This window comes from Podarcis bocagei (assembly GCF_964188305.1).
Source record: "Podarcis bocagei genome assembly, chromosome: 1".
NCBI lineage: Eukaryota > Metazoa > Chordata > Lepidosauria > Squamata > Lacertidae > Podarcis > Podarcis bocagei.
Genome location: NC_138125.1, coordinates 62,357,131 through 62,380,133, shown reverse-complemented (window position 1 = coordinate 62,380,133; position 23,003 = coordinate 62,357,131). Strand labels below are relative to the sequence as shown.

At 44.5% G+C, this 23,003-nt stretch overlaps 1 protein-coding gene across 1 annotated transcript in view; it reads right to left on the bottom strand.

Moving 5' to 3' along the window:
* Positions 1–20,101, bottom strand: part of SLC6A5 (solute carrier family 6 member 5) — a 70,674-nt gene extending 50,573 nt beyond the window's left edge. The window contains exons 1-5 of the mRNA XM_081189578.1: positions 20,044–20,101; positions 18,058–18,555; positions 13,253–13,397; positions 9,321–9,452; positions 7,633–7,806 (exon numbers count right to left, since the gene is read on the bottom strand). Of these exons, the coding sequence (XP_081045704.1) occupies positions 7,633–7,806; positions 9,321–9,452; positions 13,253–13,397; positions 18,058–18,555; positions 20,044–20,046 (952 nt within the window). The 5' untranslated portion in view covers positions 20,047–20,101. The remainder of the gene's footprint in view (positions 1–7,632; positions 7,807–9,320; positions 9,453–13,252; positions 13,398–18,057; positions 18,556–20,043) is intronic.
* Positions 20,102–23,003: the final 2,902 nt, after the last annotated feature.

Below are 23,003 nucleotides of genomic sequence, written 5' to 3'. Positions count from 1 at the left end.
TTCTATTAATCTTTTAATGTTCTATCAATGTTCTATTAAACTGTGCTGTTGCAAGCTTCCAACTTTGTGCAACCCCAGTATTTTTGGAAAGGAAAGCATTATGCCATACGTCGGCCAGCAGAGGGGGTAGTGGTATGTTATCCACCCATTCTCTCATTTTCCGCACATCTCTAGATTTAGTTGAATACAGTATTACTGAGGAGTTGGTACTGTATTTGTGTACCTGGTACCCTGTGTCTCATGCTCTGCTCCTTTCAATCAAATGCTTATGGAAAATAATACACAAATTCTAAGGCCATCACAATCCAATACAGAATTAGTTGCAAAGCCCATTGAAAATGGTTTTAGTGTGTTGCTAACTCTGTGTTGAATTGCAGGGTTTGCAATAAGGATTCCACACTAGTAAATATAGATATAAGAAAATAGCTTGGGGTTGTTGTTGTTTTTTAAAAAAGTGGGACATACCCCAAATTTGGAATAACTGTTGTTTTTTAAATACCCTTTCCAATATTGTGTAGCTAGTTATGAAAGCTACTGAAATAAAAGGCATTTCCCCCCAAAAAAAACATGTTATTTCTCCTACAAAAATCTTTGTGACCTTCCAAATGAATAAATATATGTCACAAATATGTTAGATTGAGACTCCCCCCGCCCTTTTGCTTCCCAAATGCTCCTATAGTATGCTGCTGCAAAGACAGAACACACACAAAATCATATTTACATAAGGGTAGTAATATTCCAAATGTATTCAGAAGAACACTCTTGGAAGACTTAATTGTGCAAAAATATTATCGCACATCTTCTCTGCTGAAAAATAAAACCTGCTTATAGTGCAATCCTACGCATGTCTAGTCAGAGATAACCTGCATGGAGAATCTTGGATACAGGACTGCAGCCTTAACAATATTGTATTTCTGAGAGCGCATTTAAGAAATAGGCAGTTCTGACATCAGTAGAACAGAACATGTTCACCTGTATATGCTGGGTTGGTTTTGCCTTGTTTAAAGTGTATAGAGGCATGAGTGAGATCAGAAGATGACACGTAAGGTCACTTTTGCTGCACTGCAGCAAGCTTTTTTTTAAAAAAAACAGCTTCGCTTTGTAGAGCTGTTGGTTTCCCTGCACCAGACGATCCTGATCAGCAGAGGGCGCAATCACTTTGCAGCAGAGGACAAACAAATCCTCGCATGCAGTGCTATCCATCAAACCTTGGACGCTAGGCAGAAAATAATAACTACACCGAACCAGAAGGTGCTAGCATGAAATTACATTTACATGGACAATTGCTAATAAGTAAAAGCATCCATTTGTAATCTAGGGGAAAGGACAGCCCAACTGTGCTTGTTTTGAAGGGGGTAAATGTTTACACACATCATTCTAGCCTTCAGATATTTATGAAGTCTCAGGGGGAAATCAAAACGTTAACAAGACTGCAATCTCATGTGTCCCATCGAAATCAGTGGATGACAAAATATATTTCTGAGTATGCATGTTCAGGACAGGAGAGCAAATCTGAAAAACAACAAGTTGAGCAGCATCTCATCTCACTAGCCCAGATCTCCAGCTATAGCTTTACAACTTTGCCCTATAAGATCTTTTTTTGCCTCTGCAATAAATATAAGAGAATCGAGAAAACTCGATGTGCTCTGCACAAAACCAAACAACCTTTATTCCCTTTGGGCACTGCTTGATCACTCTTGGTTTCAGGTATAGTACAGAGGGGTGGGTGGGTGTGTTTCAACTCCCTGCATATTTCTAGAAATGCCCAAATTGCTAAAACTGAAAAAGGCAGCCAAATCAGCTTTTCTCTCTTTTTTCTTTTGCCTGATTATTAAGGAACTTGTGTTTCTTTTGTTAGAGACAGCCAAGCATGCTGAAGGATGGGTAATCACCTGTAACTTACGCATCTTGTCCGCGCTGATAGAGACTCTTTAAATGGATGCCTGTGCAAGCCTGCAGACATCACACCACTGAAGAGCTTGAAAATATCCTATGGCCAATATAACCCAGTGTCCTGTCCCTGATAGTGGTCAGCATTGGTTTTTGAAGATGAAGTGAAAAACTGCACAGTGAATTGCAAAGCAACGATTCAATTGCATGCTCTTCAAATGTTACGAAATCAGCTATGTGGACAGACGGCTCATCCATACATTTAAAGTGAACAGTAAACTTCCTGTACCTCCTTTAATTCTTCATTGTCCATATGGCTTTCTCCTTAAAATCACTGCATTCCCACATTTCCCCCTCCCTCCAGATTTTCTTGTACCCTCTCCTTTTCAGAGTATCCCTTGTGTGATACAAGCATGGCTGAGTGAAGGGAGTGTGTGTGAAGGCTGTGATTTGGCAAGGAGGTTGTGTGGACAATGGAGAATCAAGGGAGGGACAGGAACCCTACTGTCCACTTTAAACAGTACAGTGGTACCTCGGTTTAAGTACTTAATTCATTCCGGAGGTCCGTTCTTAACCTGAAACTGTTCTTAACCTGAAGCACCACTTTAGCCTATGGGGCCTCCTGCTGTCACTGGAGCACGATTTCTGTTCTCATCCTGAAGCAAAGTTTTTAACCTGAAGCACTATTTCTGGGTTAGCGGAGTCTGTAACCTGAAGCGTATGTAACCTGAAGTGTATGTAACCTGAGGTACCACTGTACTATGAAGTGCATGAGGAGGAAGATGCACATAGTAAGTAGTTCTATACTATGTGGTAGGGGGAGCCTTCAGTTGCTGTCAGACTATAACACCCATCACCCCTGACCACTGGTCATTCTGAATGGGGCTGATGGGAATAGTCAACCAAAACATTCTAGGGGTTACCATGTCAAATCCTTATGCTTCATAGCTTGGCCAAGAGCAACTCTCCATGGGGAAACCATTTTCAACAGCATTCCCCTGGTGACTGTTCTCAGGCTCTGAGGAATTAGCTGTGCGTAGTTGACATATTTTGAAGAAGCAGTGATGGGAGAAGATGCACAAGTGAGATGTGTTGCCTCTTGCTGCACTTACTTATTTGGAAGGTGTGAATCTTGGGTGCTCAGATAGCTTGCGCTCCCCCCCCCTTTGTATTTTGCAGAAAGTAACACAGTAAAAACTTACTTTAAAGGTAAAGGGACCCCTGACCATTAGGTCCAGTCATGACCAACTCTGGGGTTGCGGCGCTCATCTCGCTTTATTGGCCGAGGGAGCCGGCGTACAGCTTCCGGGTCATGTGGCCAGCATGACTAAGCTGCTTCTGGTGAACCAGAGCAGTGCACGGAAACGCTGTTTACCTTCCCGCCGGAGCGGTACCTATTTATCTACTTGCACTTTGACGTGCTTTTGAACTGCTAGGTTGGCAGGAGCAGGGACCGAGCAACGGGAGCTCACCCTGTTGCGGGGATTCAAACCGCCGACCTTCTGAATGTCATGTTCTAGGCTCTGTGGTTTAACGCACAGTGCCAGTGTGGTAAAAAGCCCGTCTCATGCACATTCATTCCCATTGTGCATTTATTTTATCTAGCTGACACCCACAAATTATAGTTGAAAGAGGCCAAACCAACGCCACCCTGGGCATCAGTGGCGACTAGCGGCAGGGATACATTGGAAACTAGCTTTCATATACAGCCATGTAAAGGCCCCCATTTCTAATTATCATTCCTGTGGTGGGAAATAAATGCGAAGAAGATATATACATACAATAAAAGTAAAGGCAACATAAAAATTGAATGGACTGACGAGTCAATCTTCAATAAGTTGGCTCCCATGGCATATTTTAATGGAAGATAGAATAAAAGCTCAGGTAGATACAGGTTTGAAGCATATCAACCATTATTTTCGATATGTCGCTTTCCCCCAAGAAAATATTCATTTTATGTGTTTATAATAGATATATTGAAATGTGTGACTTTGGGGGGAAAATAAAAATAAACACTAGATAACTAGGCTAGCTACAAGATGGCCTTATTCACACCAGTAACCTAGACGCATTTGAACGGCAGGGGGAGATCAGGCATCACAAACTGGGGATTAGCCGCCCCACCCTGCTGCTGTTTTAAATAAGCCATCAATATAACTGGAATTTACTTCCAAGTAAATAGTCTTAGGATCACAACCTCAGACGCTTCGTACTAGCAAAGAAGTTTTTACGGTATAGTATGGTATACAGTAGTACGTTGATTAGTGCAGGAGTTAAGAATGCTATCTTAGAATTCCAATTCTGATTCACAAGTTTTATTCCAGGGGAGTGATGGGTCCTGCCATACCCCAGGGATGGGGAACCATTGTCCCTCCAGATGCTACTGGATTTTCAACTCCCATCAACTCCAGCCAGTATTGCTGCCATTGATGAGGATGCCAGTGGTGAGGAATGATGGGTCCCACAACATCTGGAGGACTGCTGAGTTTCTATCCCTGCTATACACAAAAACAAGATGTTGAGTGCCATTGATTGCAAGCCTGTGCTTAAGATAACCACCATACAGGATTGACCTGCCTGAAGCAAACAAGATTGTGCATCCCCTCCTGCCACTTTCATGTACAGTGGTACCTCGGGTTACAGACGCTTCAGGTTACAGACGCTTTAGGTTACAGACTCCGCTAACCCAGAAATAGTACCTCGGGTTAAGAGCTTTGCTTCAGGATGAGAACAGAAATTGTGCTCTGGCGGCGCAGCAGCAGCAGGAGGCCCCATTAGCTAAAGTGGTGCTTCAGGTTAAGAACAGTTTCAGGTTAAGAACGGACCTCCAGAACGAATTAAGTTCTTAACCTGAGGTAACACTGTACTTAAGTCAAGTGGACTGGCAGGAGAAACTTACTTTAATCCTGATTACAGGACAATGTCCTCCACCATTCCTGAGGTCTGCAAGCGAGCTTTGGGGCACAGAACAGCACCTGTAATACACATAGCTCTGTTCTCCAACACCTCACAACTACCAGCCAGCATCTGCTGCCAGAGTCAACGATCTCACTCTGCTTAATGGTAGAGCTGGTCCTTCTACTAGATGGAGATGCAGAATAGCTGCATCATTAAAAGTTATATAAAAAGACATTTAAAACTTACATCTCATTATGCCAATAGCTGCCTACCTGCTAAAATCCTCTCTACCAGTACAGCAGTGTGTTGATATTGTAGTTATTTTAATTGTAAGAAAAATCCGTATTGAATATAAAATCCGCCACAGATCACTATTCAATCACTCAGACTGCAATCCTCAATACAGTGTTGCACCAAAATCCCCACTAACTTGCAAGTAAATATGCACTGCCAAACTCTGGCATCCTTTGCTCCTGGAATGTACACTGAAAACATCACCACCTATTCCCTACCTTATCTTTGAAATCTTATTCTGTGTTTGCCTATCTGGCACTGGAGTCAATATCCATGACAACATTATTAATGAGGTTCTTATCCTGCCGCTCCTCTTCCTAGATCTCTTGCCATTTAAGTGACATGCTTAAAAAATTAGTTCACTGATAAGAATGAAACTTCAGATGAATTGTGGGCAAAGCCCTTAACACTCATGTGGGATCATAATAATGCCCTACGTCAAAGGACACCTTTCCACAACAAGAGTCATTGACAAGACAGAGGTTGAAGTTGTTCTGGGAAGGACTGTGCAACCATGACTGGACTGACTGAATGACATTGCCTTAGCTTCATTGAGTAGGAACTGCTACTTATCAACACTCAAAATGCTAGCTAGAGCTGCTGGTTATAAAATAACGTAACAAAACCCTATTCTTTCCCTTCCAAATGAGACTGTTGTATCATTTGGTGTGGAGAAAGTGTCTTGGCTCACATACTACATAGGAGTTAGATAGGAAAGGGTTATCTGTGGCCCTCCAGATGTTGGGCTATAGTTCCTATGAGTCTCAGCCATCATCCCTCATCTCCATGCTGGTTGGGATTGATAGGAACTATAGTCCAATAACATCTGGAGGGCCACAGGTTGTGGTTCAGAAGCACCTGCAAAGCCACATGTTTCCTTCCCCTGAGTTTAGAGGTGCCTGTGACATCGCTGCAAGTCACTTTCCACTATATATGTTATTTTGAATAGTCATTTGAAAACAATTTTCTTCCATTTTATTTATTTGCATTAGAAATTGAACATCACCATCTTCAGCACACAACTCTTTCTGTTGTTGTTTTAAGGTTCTCTCCCCCTATAACCAAACTTTTCTTCTGTAGGGGATTGCATTCTCTTTCATTACATGAAGATTTAGCTGTTGTGGTCAACAGCTAGCACTGATTCAGGAGTATCAGAAAGCTGACATTGCCACCAAGGGAAAAACCCTCCTTTTTAAAGTGCCAACTAACATCTGCTCTAACATGGACTCTTAAAGTAAAAAATAAATAAATAAAAGTTGTCATGTTTTTAGTGAGATTTAATGAGGCTTCTGAGCAACCCTGGGTATCTTTCCCAAAGAAAGAAAGACAGGATAGTAAAGTTTTCATAAACAACTAAATGAAAATATGGAAGTCATATGGAAATATGTCAGACTATGTGACCAAAGCCACACTTTGGAATCTTGAACCTTAATCCAAATTGTTGGGGGCCAAAATGTCCCCCCACTTTTCATTGTGCAACTCACATGTAGACCTACAGGTCACAAATTTCATAAATGTCATACATATTTCAGCCAGTTCCCACTTACTGTTCTCCTCAAAAACAGAATGCACTCTGTGGAATACAGTGTGACACCACTGGTAGTTTGATACTGTACCTGACTTAAATGATAAAGATGCATATATATATATATATATATATATATATATATATATATATATATATGCTGCATCCGTTTTATTCCTATTTGTGAGTGAATCCCGCACATCCCCAGTGCACAGTGGTATATCCTGTTTGAGGCTTTGCATGAAATCTAGTTAGCCTTGTTTGCAAGTATTAATGTCACCCCAAGAGAAGACTGAAAGTAAGAAGTGTTTACCAGAACAATCTCTGGTAAACCATGGCCTGATCTATAGAAGTGGAAGATGCATGCAATAAATCTTACTGATTCAATTTCAGCTCTGGGTCAAGGAGGCTGGAATTCTTGACATACTTTCCTGTGAGTAATCCCCACTGAACACAGTGAGACTAATTTCTGAGTAAGCATTGGAATGCACCACTAATTAGATCTATTTAGTGCTGCTGCTTCCAATAAATTAGTTCTGCAATTATTATTATTATTTTAAAGGATAATCCTGCTTCCCAGAAATACTGTACTCCAAAATTAGTTTTCCCAAAAAGCAGTAAAGTTGACAGGCATGTGCTGGGTAAAATCACTGCATTCTCCATTTGTGGAGCACTGTAGTCCTGACTGGGTGAGTTGAATTGTGGGAAATTGATGTAAATATGGTTTTGCCTTGAGTTGGACTCAGTTGGCCCTTTGGATTCCTTTCTTCTATGGTTTGCAGTATATTGTGAAGTTACCATGGCACTATGTTGGCAGAATCAATAAGCAGATAAGGAAGTCTAAATGAAGGTGTGAAAAGTTGGTGTAATTGCAGAATTCATTTTTACTACAAACATTTACAATAGAGACATACTTGAGAATACTCATTGCTCTGTATTTTAAGGCAGAATGGTCAGATATACAGATTTGAGTGTACAGAATGGTCATATATACAGATTTGAAGGGAAAGCATACTCTAACTTACCTAATAAAAGTTTGTTTTTATCTCTACAATCCGGTGTGTTCCATGGATTGTTACACGAAGCCCAAGGTAACACTTGTACAAGGGATGCAAAAAGGTAGAAAAGTGTGTAGCACAATATAATATTATAATATATGGCTATTAGGACAGAGATAATCAGCATAGCAATGCCACAGCCTGAAAAAAAGAGAGGATAAAGGATCAGGGAGGATCACAATTTAAACTACTAAAAATACATAGGCTTGTATCCAACTAGTTCATACACAGAGTAGAGCGAAAGAAATTAATGGACCTAAACTTGCCACATCCCATAATTTGTATGGGTTTACTCTGAGTAGGGCTAACATCGAATATAATCCAGAGTGAACTAAAGGATAACATTGAGGCTGCCTAGTCATATACAACATGAACACATTTTAGTTTAAATAGCATCTTATTTTTCAGGCGTTTTCTTTTACTGAAAATAGTTCAACACGCCATGCAGCTCAATCCTATCTATTTTTAAGTGCCACTGAATTCAGCTTGGCTTTCTCCCAAGTAAATGCTGTGCTGGAATGTAATTCATAGTGCTTAACAGAATATTTTTGTCTTGGCACAAAATCCATCTTGGGCTGCCATATAAGAGGGCAGTAGAGCTGTCACCCCATTCTTGAAGACCACATGTGATTTATTACTCTATGGGATCTACATTTAAAGGATCAAAAATAAATGCTTTCTACATTAATATCAGCACTCTTGCTTCTACAAAAATAATATTTTCATTATCTTGATTGATCTTGGATTGAATCTTTCTATGTTCCAAAGTAATATCTAATTCTGCATCATGGGATTATAATAAGCTGTCACTTATTTCTTTGCCTTGCTGGATTGTATAATGCTTTGATTATTCAATAAAGTCTCTTTTTTAATGCTTTTAAAATACACTGTTTTGTTGCAATTCCCTAAGAGTGACAGAAGAGCCTGCTGGCTCAAGCCAATGACCCATCTAGCTCAGAATCCTCTTTTCACAGGCGACAATCAGGGGACAGCCTACAAGCAGGACCTGTACACCAGAGCACTCCATCCTGCATTTTCCAGCAACTGGTATTCAGGAAAAACATACTGCCTCTGACCATGGAAGCAGAGCAGAGCCATCAGGCAAGTAACCATCGATAGCCTAATGCCCTCCACCAATTTGTCCAATTATCTTTCAAAGCTTCTTCTCATTTCATGTCAGTACATTTGTCACCACCACACCAGTCAACATGAACCTTGAAACAGCTCTCCCCAGTGCTGCCTATACAAGGGAAGTGGGAAAGTACCATGCAGCATGGTATGTGTGAGATATTTAGCACTGAAGGGAAGTGCTATTTTCTTATGAGATGTACGTGACACCATAAAAGTGATGCAGCCGTGGAATGCTCTCCTCCTGCTGGGAAGTGCAGCATGGATCCACTAAAGCAGAAAAGTGCTGCATTACTACTACATCAGTCATTGCAAGGTCACCTCAAGGTCAAAGTCAGACTGCAGCGCATCAGCCACTGTTCTCATAGCAGTGCCACACAGAGGAGAGCCCATGCTATCTCTCTTGCTTTGAACTGAAGGAAAACCATGATCTCCGAGTTAAAAAGACACACACACACACACACACACACACACACCCCATGCACACAAAATGCCACAGGACAAGGCATTGTTTCTGCTCAGCTCACCTTGTAAGGCAGGGATGGCTTTCCAAACAGACACAGGTCCCTGACTAGCAAACTGCCCCAGAGAAACCTCCAGGAAGAAGATGGGGATCCCAGCCAGAGCCAACATTGTCAAATAGGGAATAAGAAATGCACCTAATGGAAGAAGAGAATACAGATCTCAGGGACAGCATAGGTGGGAAAGGGCACAGCCCTGACATTTTGTAGCTGTTCTATTTTGTGCACTGCAAAAGCACTTTACGACCCTTCCCCCCACCCAAAACCCCTGCACAGCAATACCAAACTTATTGAAACTAATGTATTTCCTGTTTAGAAACCCTTCGCAGAGATGCTTTGTCGGCAGAAAGCAGGGCTCTCTCCCTTGGGAAAGCTTTGCATGTTGGTCAGATTGGCAGAAGGTATTTTCATGCCCCATAAAACCCACAGTTATAATTACCAGTGCATATTAAAACAAAATTAGGCTGATCCTAACAATCCTTATTTTGAAGGTAAAGAAAGCAGGCTAAAGAAAACACATTGGTGTCCACTCCTAATATCTACCCAGAAGCAGCCCCACTGAACTCTGTAAGGGTTACTAAGACTGCATCCAGGAGACTTCCAGTTCAAGGGGCAATCCTGTGTTTACAGATGGTCGTAAATCCTATTAGATTTAGTGGAACTTAATTTCCTGGCAAATACGTGCCAGATCTCAGCCTGTGCAGGGCTGTTCCCCCTTCTAGCCACCTCGACAAAACCTGCCTTGTTCAGTTCAACCGCTCCTGACCCGCCTTCTCCTTGGGGCATATTATGGATTTGCTTCTGCACCGTGTCAAACAAGGCTGACTGTTCGGAGTGGAAATGGCTGCCAGACTTGCTGCAGGTGGTGCAGCTAATTCAATTACTACTCATAATTTCTCTCATCATCACCTACAACTGCGTCTCAGGGCTTCCTGGAGTGTGTCCTGGAGAGGAAAGTCAGCGTTGTTTTTAAGAGGGGCGGGTGAGGGGGGTGGGGATTGCGCGGGAAACAGCCGGCTCCTAATTTCAAATTTTAAAATGAATCACGTTGGGATGGCATTTATGCATTTGACAATGAAGTTTTCCCAGCAACTGTGTTCGTTACTTGTATAAAATATAGCCCGCAGCCGCTGCTGTGGTGTGGTAGATTCACATTAGGAGGGAAGCTCAGCAAACCTGGACTCCCCACGCTGAGACTGCTGTTCAGAATTCTGTTGTGAAGTCGAAATCAGGAGAGCTTTGCAATGATGCCAAAAAGACAAATCATTTGCGCTGGACCAGGGACTGCGCTGGACCAGGGACTGCGCCTGCGCAAACTTCAGACGCAGCTCCTTAATCTGCCTGTTCTGTTACCCATATTTGGGAGAGATCCTCAATGAACTCGGTAGGATATATTTCTGGGTATACTGGCTTCGGATTAGGTACAATAAGTGCGTCTGTGTGGTTTCTTTCGATCCCACTGAATTGGGAGTAAATTTACTGAGATCCCAAAGCACATGTGTTCAGGATTTCAGCCCTAACCCGAATTCAGCAACAGTTTGGCTAAATGGCATGTTGGGTAAATCACGTGTATGGAATAATGATGATTGATTAATTAATATATATATCGGGTATTGATAAAAAATACACCCTGGAAACCTTGAGGTTTAGAATAACCAGAGTTGAGTCCCCCACCACCACCGTTTGAAATTGAATCATAATAAACAACCACTTCTTGTAGATTCTGAGACAACCACATGTTTTTGTTTTCTGTGAAGTTGAAAGTTTTCTCCAAAACTGCAAAATCCTGTGATTTCACTCAAAACAACAGGAAAAGCTCGGCGGGTGGAGCATCTGCTTCGTATGCCGAGGTCCCACGTTCACGCCTCGGCATCTCCAGGTGGGGCTGGTAGGAAACCCCGCCTGAAATCCTGGGTTGCTGCTGCCAGTCAGTGTAGACAATACTGAGTTAGATGGGCCAGTGGTTTAGACTCAGTATGTGGCAGCTTCCTATCTTCCTAAGAAAGGTGACTTTTGTGGTGTTGACTACATGAATGACAATGGGTAAGCTAAACAGTGATAGGGGGCTATATATACACAGAGACATACAAACGAGAAAAATATGTTAACATGCAGCGTTCAGCAGAAGGTGAGGAATTGCCGTTTAGGCTTAGTCCAATTAATCAGAGCGGGGAAAATATATGCACTTTTTCGCTCATGAATTTCTAATATCTGTAAGGCTGGTCTTGTTTTCTCTATATGTAATATACGGGTTGTATAGGAAATCGCCAAACTCCGATAGTAATTAAAGCAACGTCGAGATTCATGGCAATAATGCACTATGAGAAAGCCGGATTGTTTTAAATGCACATTCTACTATTTTCGTTTGTGATTGTGAGAGGTATGTTACATCTCTTTCATTTCTGAAAGGGGGTGGGGATCATTTTGTTTTAGGCATTGTCTAATTCTAATAAATGAAAATATTTTTATCTTTGTGGTTTCCCAGTTTGGATGTTGCCCCCCCTTTACTGTAGTCAAAACTGGTGGGGGGAAAATTCCAAAATAGGGGGGGTTTTCCCCATAAAGCAAGAAGGTTCGGTGGACGGGACTGGTAAAAATTATCACGCAGTTTTTCAGAGCTTGATTGCCGTATCAACTATATTTTGTTTTATTTTTCAGAGAGGTCGGTAGAAAGCTTTACTGTCTCTTCACTTTCCAGACTCTAGTCCCTAATCCGTTGCCTGTTTATTTTGAAGTTCCCAAAAGAAGGAAGAAAAGCTGTTTGGGGAGGACAATTTGGAGGGAACAAATAGTCGGAAGGGAAAGGGCTAAGGCAGCAGACACTTCTCCGCCCCCTCCGCTCAAATTGGCAGCCCCCCCTTGATGCATTTCAGTTTAAAGGGGGCTTCGGGAGACCTTGCACCTCTAGCGTGCAGTTTGGGCCCCAAAGGGTCCCATTAGTTCAAGAGGGCTGGTTTCTTAATGACTGCGTCGAATTGCAACCATGATCATCTGCATGCAGACTCTTTCCAAAGGATTTGCTGCGAAAATCTGCTCTCGCTTGATTTGCTCTTTGAAATGATTGCCTCGCTCCCTTTACTTCGAGGTAGTCACCCCGAAACATTTGGAAGAATAAAAGATCTCCAACGCTTGTTTACTCAGAAGCAAGTCTCGCTGAGCTCAGCTGGGTGCACAGCTGGAAGATCGCAGCCGATCCTAAGCATGCATATTTGGAAGCAGATGTCATCGTTTCAAAAGAGATCCATCCAGCACTCCTTCAGTCCCTTTATGTTTTATTTATGTATACTGTACATTCTATTAGGTTTCGCCAAGGTCAGTTTCAGCAGTGGTGGAGCTTCACTGCAGACCTTAAACCAAACGATTTGCTTTTAACTGATAACATAGAATCGCACACTTGTCGTCCGCATCGGGTGGAATAAAGACCTTACTCCGGGTCACTAATGCGGATTAGAATTTACTTCACCCGCAAGCATGCCTTGAAGTCTATTTTGTTCATTCTTCACGCAACGCAGATTATAGGATAGGGGCGTGATATGGGGTGCTTAATGGGTACTTCTAACATAAGGTGAAGTAACCTTTCCTATGAACACCAAGATCAATAGATAATCACGCTTTTAAACCCAGGGGCATCGATTTCTCTGGCTGCCCCGGTTTTCTAGAACAGGGCTTGCGGGTTTCCGACGATGGACAGCTTCTGACCCTGCCCCCTGCCCCGCCCCTTCCCCCTCGCCATCAGCAGCACCCACCCCTTTGCTTCTAAGGCACTGGCTGAAAGCCCGATCCAGAAACCAGAGGGAGTGGGGAACTCGAATTTAAGCTGACTGAGGAAGCAGTTTACGTTCAAGCTCAGCGCTCCGTTTAACCCGGCTGGTGGATCAAAGGCCCCAGCGTTACCCCTTTCTGAGCTGCAGGGTGTAAAAAGAGAGGAAAATCCATACCTCCCCCATTCTTAAAGGCCAGGTACGGGAACCTCCAGACATTGCCCAGCCCTACTGCATAACCCACCATGGAGAGGATGAAGTCCAGCTTGCTAGACCAGTTTCCCCGGGCTTTATTTTCGTCCCCTTCATCCTCCTCCTCCGGCTGGAGGGAGACAGAAACAAAAACACAATTACATCGACGCGATAGCACACAACGAGTTCAGAAGCGGAAATGTCTGAGCTGCCATCCCTAGGCAAACTGCACCGCTGTAGTTGCAGTAGTAATTGGTTTTATATTTATATACATAATAATAGATTATTATTATTATTATTATTATTATTATTATTATTATTATTATTATTATTATTATTATTATTTTATTCATCAGTCCATACAATAAACACAAGAAAAATAGCAAGAAAATACAGAGGTCTTGAGTTTAGGGGACCCTTGAGAGCTACAGCATTTAATCGTGGCGTGGGGAAAGAATGAACTGAAAATGTCCTCTAGGAAAGTTAGAGGTGATTCACTCACACAGGTCCTTCGCTGGAATCTTAGGACTCGCTGATCTGCAGTTGGCTCTGTCACAAAACAAGAGAAAGCCCCAGGCACTTTTAAGTCCCATTGGCAGAGTTATGTATGTGTTTAAATCCCTCCTTGTTGAAATCGACAAGAGCTTAATCGACGTGACTTCTGATCACATCCTCCTCCGAGTCTGAGATCATAAGAAGATCCCTGGCCAGCTTCCCTGCCTGCACCCCCCACGTGTGAATGTGGAAGGCAAACTCCAGTGGCATTTGGAGCAAGCATGCCCTGGGCCTGGCGCGCATCATCACCCTTTTAATCGGGGCAGGAATGGGAAGAAGATTAGAACAAAAGCGGAAAACCTGACAGTGCCTAAGGCGAGACCGAGTTGCGCCGAGGGTCCCACTTCAAGGCTTCATGTGGCTGAGTTAAGCAGTAAGCGATTGGGAGAGGCGAGCTGGCGCCCTAATGACTCGCGCCGGCTGTCTGCTGCGCACAGCGCTTTGGGGAACATTTGCCCGGGGCGCGTGAACTGTCCCCCTGGTCGTTTGCCATCCCTCAACCCCCAGTTACCACACGGTCCATTCTCCCTCCAGTCACTGCTTAGGGAAAGAAGAGCAGCGAGGCGGGATGGGGCTGTGTGTGTGTGTGTGTGTATGTGTGTGTGTGTGTGTGTGTGTGTGTGTGTGTGTGTGTGAGAGAGAGAGAGAGAGAGAGAGAGAGAGAGAGAGAGAGAGAGAGAGAGAGAGAGAGAGACGCTTGAACTTACTGAAGAGCTAAAGAAAGCGGGGAAAGAGGCCTGTGGCGATGAGAAGCGCCGGTTTGGAGCTGGGTTGGAGCCACACAGCTTCAGTCATATACAGGGGCGACGCTTCGGTGGAGGGGCTCGGCCGAGGGGAGGAGGCAAAGCATTTTTCGGGGGGGGGGGAATGTCCTCCTGGAGACCTCTTGAAGGCACTGGCGACGCTACCAGACCCAACTCGGGGCTTGGTGAACCCGAACGGGAGCGCGCGAGGTGATGGAAGTTCAGCCTAAGTAAACTCGCCACACACACGCGCGGGCGCACGCGCCGCTGGGGAGGGTCCCGAAGTCCTAAGAAAGTCTGTCCTGAGGAGAAGGAGGAGGAGATTCAGGTTTCCTCAGCTTCGCTGGGATACAGCAGCAATCGCGTCATGACGCACGACCTGCGCGCTGGCCTTTGGTTCGACCCGCCAGGGCTGAGTGGCCGCCATTGTCTTCTTCCAGGCCTAGGCCGCCCCAGGGCCTTGGATGTCCCCTGTCCGCAAGGCACAGTCCCTCTGTCACTGAAGGGCTGAAAGTTTCCCTTTCTGGACGAATAGGCAACTCCTAAGGGCCGAGGCAAGGGATCTTCGCCCCCGTTAAATACTGTGGGGTGGCGCTGCTTCCCTAAGTTGAGGGGCATTTGCCATTCAAATACTGTGCGCGCACCGTGTCATATGATCGATTATGTGGGGCCGGTCCTAATCCTTCCTCGCCAATATTTTGTTCAAATTCGCGCCTTTGAGCCCAGCGGTTCATCGGGACTGCGGGGAGAAAGGAGGAAGGTTCTCTTCCCCACGGACCCGATCCTGCTCCCTCCCACGAACACAACACCCGCGAGCGGCTTGGCAGATACAGTGTGATCAAGCGGTGCGCCGATTGTCGAAATCAAATAGATCAGATGTAATAAAAGTTGCGGCCCTGATATGTAAACTCCGCCGCGACTGAGGGCGAATGAGTCCTTGGCTTGAGGTTAACTGTAGCCGGTGTGGTGTGGTGTAGTGGTTAGAGCAGTGGTTCCCAACCTTTTTTGGCCATGCCCCACCTAAGCATCTCTAAAATCTTGATTGCTCCTCCCATATAATTCTTATTATTCAAAAAGAGAACTCCTATTCACGTGGAGGAAGCCATTAACTTGGTCTAAACATTCTCGAATTGTCCCCCCCCCTTAAAAATCAAATTGCCCCCCTGTGGAGGGTGTGCCCCATGTTGGGAGCCACGGGGTTAGGGCTTCCGGCTTCGATCTGGGAGACTAGGCTTCGAATCCCTGACCTTGGGCCGAACATTATCGCTCCAAACTGACCTCACAGGGTTGCTGTGTGAAGATAAAATGGAGAGAGGAAGAAGCAAATACGCCAACTTGAGGTGCTTGGAGGAAAAGCGGAAGATAAATTTAATTTTAAAAGTGTACGAACTCAGTTCCTTTTTTCTTTAGTTGGACACCAGTTTGCATTGTAGGGAGGGCAAAGAGGACACTGTGACAAACTGTAGATTATCCGGAAACGGGTTAAAAAATGCCCACTTTCTCGTGGGTAGCAGGAATCAAATCGCAAGAATAAACAAAAAATGCACCGCGGGGACTGAATCTTCAGATTTGCTCGCTACTTAGGCAACGTGGTCCACCACATGCAGCTGTGCCCACAAATGAACCATCTCCATCTAACTTAGCGGAATTTCTGAAAAGTAACCCAATGTTGTTCCTCTGAGCACTGACACTTAGATCGTTTTAAATCGTAGTGATGAAACTTAATTGTGCTAAGTGGGCGGATATATCTGTCCTTCACTCGAGAACATGTGATAACGGCATTCTGAAAAGTGAACACCTTTGCGTTTGATAGCTTCTCACGCGAAGCTTCCACCGTAACCTTCAGTGGTTATAATGTACAGTCAAATCCGGTTTTGCAAACCACAATAATGTACATGGCCTTAACTGCACATCTTAAGCCCACGGGGAGCCAACCACATAATCTGATGTCTTTGCACTTGTACTGCTCATGAGGGAGCAGTAGGATGCTGTCTTCACGACCAGAAAAGCAGTCAAACGGACACCTTAACCGAGACTATAGATGCGCTGCTCCGGATTGTGTGAATGCGGACGGGAGGGCGCAGCATGCTCTACTCCGCACCAACCCCTTCAGAGCGGAGAAAGACAGCGCTGCCTCTAGCCGTGGACGCCTCTGTTTCTTAGCAGAGGCCACTGTCTTGCCAGGGTACCAGGTGCGCGCTTTCACCAGCCCGGCCCCATTTCTACATCACACCGCAGTGCTCGGGACTTGCTCACTGACCCCGAGTGACGATTGAACTGTCTGAGATGCAGTGATTGATCACAGAGCCCGGGCCCGGTGGGGCTTCGAGCAGAGGGCCTGCTACGGTTGGCTCTTTGCTTGGGTGGTTTTTTGTTGTTCGCTTTGATTGCCTTCCCCGTTTGCTCGACAGGCAAGAGCGCTCCCCAAGGGTCCCTTTTGGACAGCGGCGCTGGGGACGCTCAGAGCCGGGAAGGAAGAGTGAACTTTGGCAAACTGGAGTCGCAGCTACAAATGCTCCTCTGAGGGGGAGGGGGACTCTTCTCTCGCACGTGCCAGAGAAAGAGAAAGAGATCGGGTTAATTAGGTTAATCAGCTATGAATAGCGCTCAGACAAAGCGGTGCAAGGTAATGAGTATTTTTCGATTGGAGGTGGCAGGTCCCGCCGCAGCAAACGACAAGAGGCCAGTGGGACTTAATCCTTTTTTGTTGTTATGGTTTCTCTCTGCCAAGCTAGCTAGAGATACATAATCACAGAAGTAGGTGGAAATATACATACGCCCGTGTGTATTACAATTGTCATTGCCCACCAAAACCTTAAGAATGGGTCGGCTAAGAAATTAATAAATACTCATATTTGTTTGCTTTTGCGTGTCAGTTTCTCTCCCAGACTCAGGCGAATACTGAATGACTTTTTGCGCAGTTGATTGGAAGGAAATATGTGTGCGTTGAACAGGGTAGTTACGCAGTTAGTCTCAGGATGTTTACTCGGAAGTAAGTCCAGCCTGTTCAATAGACTTACTCAGCAACAGGGAAACATTTTAGCCAAGTTCTATTTCGCCTTATAGATCGATTTCCCTTTTCGCGCTCCAGTGTCCAATAATGACCACATTTTATGATCTGTTGGAGGAGATCCACTTCCCTTCTCCTAATTGGTGCCTGAGCCCCAGGAAGGAGAGAGAAGAGTTATTTCAAGTCTTTGTGCTTAAGAGAGAAGAATAACTAGATCATCATTGTCTCGTTTTCCTTCTTTCTACTGCACGCAGGAGGAGGACTATTTTCAAGATCGCTCACTGCCAAGCCTAAATCTGATTTAGTATACCCGAAGTTTCTATTAGGGATGCATTTTACGTGGAAAGTGGCATTGGTGGACATCCGCCTATGTTCGAACCACTTGTGTTAGATCCGAAAAGACGTGGGGTGGGGAAGACAGAGAGAGACAGACAGAGAGAAAGAGAAGGCAGTAACAGGGGGAAACGACTTACCTCAGTGACCGCACGGCCAGGGAGAACAGACGTGATCCCATCTGTGCCCAAGACCACGGTGCTCTGGCTCATGTTCACCCAAGCGCCCTTGGCATTGTTTTGCTCCAGTGTGCTCTTACCAATACTTTGATTAGCTTCCCCGTCTGTGCTTTGCAACGGGGGGATTTTGCAGGGGGCAATGTGGGCCTGGAGAGTGTTCCCTGCGCTGGGGGCGTTCTTTAGAGAGAAAGGGTCTATAGAGTCTTGCACGGGGGCGAGTTTGCAGATTCCAACTTTGGTCCTCTCGGAATCATTTGCCTTGGCTTCGTCGGGTGGCAAAGTTTTGTTGTCGCTGGAGAGAGCGGTGGCGACTTCGGCCAGCTGGGACGGGACTTGGGAAGGCAGGTTCTGCGGGTGCTCCGTCTCGGGGCTGTTCCTTATCATCCCGGCGCTTTCCAGTGGCCCAGAGGCGGCTGACTCGGGGCTGTTCACCAGCTGTTTGCTCATCTCCTTTTGACTGGCGTAATCCTGAAAGAGCAGAGGCACACTGAAAAGAGTGAAGCAAAAGCGGACCTGCCACAGGACAAGGGGCCCGTCCCTGACATAAAGTGTTTGTATTGTGGTTGCACTGCTAAAGATAATCGCGAAGGCGTCGCAGCAGATCAGGTTTAGGCAGCCCTCCCCTCGCTAATCTTCATACTGTAAGCTAGAACTGCATCGGCGCCCTCAGATTCCACTATTAGATAGATGCAATATCGCTTCCAGCTCTCTGCTTGCAAACCTCCTTGATTTTCTCATCACGACTGTCGGATGCTCTTTTCTCCTAGCACCATTGTAGAAAGATTCTTTAATTTTACGCCCCATTTCCTTTCTGTCATTCAGCAATGCACACTAGCTTTGGATTGGGGGGGGGGGGTCGGCATTCTGCCTTCGATGCAGCTAGCGAGACATAGCGAAACTCAATAATATTGGTTCCTATATTCCCCCAGTAATGATTTTTCTCAATAATTTAGTCTAATGGTAGAAAAAAGAAAAGGTCTGCAAGAAGCGTTAAAGGCACATTATCTATTACAACAAATGCTAAACTGTATTTTCTGAAATTCCAATCCTCAGCATGTTACTCAGAAGTAAATGGGATTTATTTCTCATTCAGCACAGGAAAATCTAGAGGTTTATTTTTTAGGCCGCAATTCTATACTATACTATTACTATACCATACTATACTATACTTGGGAGTAAGTCTCAGTTAACACAAAATGGCTGAGTCGGCATGTATAGTATTGCATTGCTAATATTTAAGACGCCTGTACTGTACCAGTATTAAATATTGGCCACATTCCTCCAGCCTGTGTTTTAACTTTTTACATCTCTTTTTACATCTCTTAATCCTTTTGAAGGTGTGTGTTATAATAAACAACGGTGCTAACTAAAATCACACAACTTTAGAAAGTCACATTTTGCTGCCCTTAAGAGAATAACCCTTTACGACGCTGAAAAGCAAACACGTAGGAAGTTTCTTGTCTGCATTTGGATTTCAGGGTCGAGAACCCTCAAAACGCGCTTAATTAATAACTGCAGCTGCAGAACTTCAGTAAAGAAAGCAAATTTTACTCTTGCACTGAAATACACCCACATTTTTGCATGTCCTCTCCACTTTTCCTTCCCACTGCCGCTTTAGTATATAGAGGAATGCGGAACGCTCTCTACACAGGAATGTGGACGTTCAGGACCCTGGACAGTGCCAACGCCTCCACTCGTCCCCTCCCCACTGCAGTCGACACTTTCCCAAGTCTAACGGTGCGCTGCTTATGTATGTTCCATTGAGAAGCATCTTCCACTTTGTACAGTGGGGCTCACTTTCAAGGAAGTGTATTCAGGACTGCAGGCTGAACCACATCCCCAAACTTAATTTGCAGCCACTTTTCATTTTAAGAGTAAAATGCAATTCCCCTCCAGCCTAAACATTCCCAAAAGAAACAGAAAATAGAGGGGGAAACCCAGAGCACCGTCACTTACCATGTCTAAAGTAGCATCAGATAGAACCCGCAGAGGTAAAAACAGCAGCACAGGCAAAATGGGTAGACTGGGTTTTGCTCCGGCAAGACCAAAGCTTTCTATACCTCCGTGGGAAAGACTATGTTTGCGTCAGTGCATAGCAAGGTGCCCTTCGTATGACATTTTCTTGATAATACGAGCTTGATAAATCATTACCCTTGGATTCGGATTTTAAAGGGACAACAAGAAGCCTGCGCGCCGGCTCTCTGTCACTCAGGCAGCGGTTAGGATTACGTGTTCGGTGTGACTCATTGGGGAGGGGGGATATGCTGAATAAGCCAAGCCCAACGAAAGCAGAACTTTCTTGCTGGTAATTAGAAAAAGAACATGTGAGGAACACGTCCTATTGCACCCAAAGCACAAACGCGAGCCGCGAAAGACCTCCCCGCCTCCGCCTCCCTCCTCCGAGCACCGCTCTACGTCTCCTTACGCTTCAAGCCAGAACCTCTGCAATGGACACACCCCATTCCACCACGTCTTTTGACTTTTTTTTTTAGACGCTTCAGCCCGTGCGCCTTCTTCTCTCTGCCTTTCAGCTGCAGGCTGGCCACGGCAGCGTTTTGATTTAATGTAACAGATCTTCAGGAAAGGGGAGGAATCTCCCATCTCCCGGCTTCTGTCCACAAAATGCAACGGGAGACATAACACAGACGAAATCAACCCAAGCAGCTCAGCAATGTGTTAATATCCATCGAGGTCATCTTTAGGGCAGTGGGGTGAAGAGAAAAAGACATGCCAAGCATATTTGATGCGTTTAAAAAATGCTTGAGGTTGAGCAGGTAAGGAGGAACTGTTGGATCCAATCTTCATGCGCAAAGTTGAAGCGCCCTTTGGACAACTCTGCGCATCCTAGAGAATTCCCGAGATTCTCTAAGCAGCTCTGGCTCATTGTTTCCCATGTAGCTTCGATGTGTAAGTAAAAGCTTTAGTTACAGAACAGCAACCGTAAAAGGAACACGATTATAATTTTTGCACGCTTCCCAAACTGGACAGTACAGGGTATATGCTGCGGTCCTAACAAGTCACTCTTATGAGGAAACAATTTCCCTTAAAATCAATGCAAACGCATTTAGGGTCAGCGTGAGTTTTGAACATATATGTATGTATGCATAGTGGCCTTGTGCACATTGTGGAAAAGAATATTTCACCCGCCTTTTATGTATGTCTGTGTATAAAATTATGAAACGCACACTTGCAATTTAAGAATACAAGCAATTTCCTGCTTCGTTCGATGCCCTTCAGATGTCTAGCACGGATTCCAACTGAAGACATTAGCAAACTTCTATTAACCCACATTATCTCAGAGCTGCAGCATCAGGTATGCTACTAAAAAGTTGGGCCGGCAGCTCTCTTGGCCTTTTAGGAGTCAGGCACACTTTAGGAGTTGAGGCACACTTGAGACTCAACCGCACTGAACAGTAGGACTTATTTCCGAAGGCACTGCTGTGTGCTTAAAAGAAAATAAAAATCGTGAATCAAAACATACGATTAAAAAAAAAATAAGAAAAATGTGGCCCGCTCCCGCATATACACCAGTGGTGGTGGGAGTATTTATCAGAACATAAATAAAATAATTTATATTTTGCTTTGAAATGTTTTCCTTACTGTGTTTCTTACAGCGCAGTCCTGTACTCACTCAGAAGTGCGTTCAGTGGGGCTTACTCCTAGGTAAGAGTGTATAGGACTTCAGCTTTCAGCAAGAGTAAGTCCCATTGAATCCAATGTTATTTGCCTCTGAGAGCTTAACTATCCTATTGAAATCAACGCCATTTAAAAGCACCAAGCTGTAGCTGAATCGTGCCCAAGGTTTCAATTCAATTGCAGATACAGCTGTGGGTTACAGAACAGAGGTCTTTTTTTACTTTTGGTGTCACCCAGACCCCCCCCAATTAGAGTAATCCCTTTAAAATACATGAACTAAATTAAAAGAGACAAACCATCCATCTTAAAAAACTAGTGTTGTTTGTCACGGTTTCACTGTCCGGAGCAGGAAGCTTCAATCAATAAGGTAGGGTTCGAACTACAGGAATCTGCTCATAAATTTCTGGCCATTTTAGCGCACTGTTAATTTATTAAATTTGAAAGTGGAACAATAAAGTAGTAACAACAATCTTTGTCTCCAGTGAAAAACACACTAGCAGAATTTTGTTAGCCACGTCGATGAATTGGAAGTGGAAATTCACATAATTGCAAATGGGTGATTAACTAAGTGAACTAGGAAGAGAGTTACAGGGTACTTTCCATGCTCATAACATCTAACTTTTCAGAGCTTCCTCCCGCCCCTCTCTCACACACTTTTACCGAAGTCAAACCAGTCCATTAACGTCATTAGAAGTTGGCTGAAGAATAATATAGAGCTAGTTTTCCTATGCAAGAAGATCTCGGTAGTGGTTAAATTACACCCCGAGCCTCCCCTCTCTCAGTATTCTCAAAACTAATATTCGCAGCGCCCAAACTCACCCAACTACAACGCGCTGGTTCCACAAGAGAACCAAAGCAAGCGGTTGTAGCGCTTAAAGAAATGTAGATGGAAATAGATTCATTTTGTCTCCAATGTAATCTAATTAGCTTTCATTTGTGCGGAGACATCCAGTGTATTATTCATCAGATTATTTTCTACACGAGGAAGAGTTAACAGGGAGTATCCCAAGCCCCTTTCTCCGCACTCTCTAAGGTGGTCCAATGCGCGTCTATTTGCGTCATATTTAATAAAGCGGACATCAGGCGCCAACAATTTCGTACTCATTGATCTTCTTGATTTGAAGGGATGTTATAAATAGCTAAACCTGGTAAGCGCTCCCTCCCCTTCTTTAACTCTCCACAACCTTTGCCCGTTGCTCATCAGCTCCCCCCTCCCTCTTTATTTAAACCTTTCTTCCTTTTGAGGGCAAGAAGGGCGGGCAACTGCGTTGCCGAGGGGG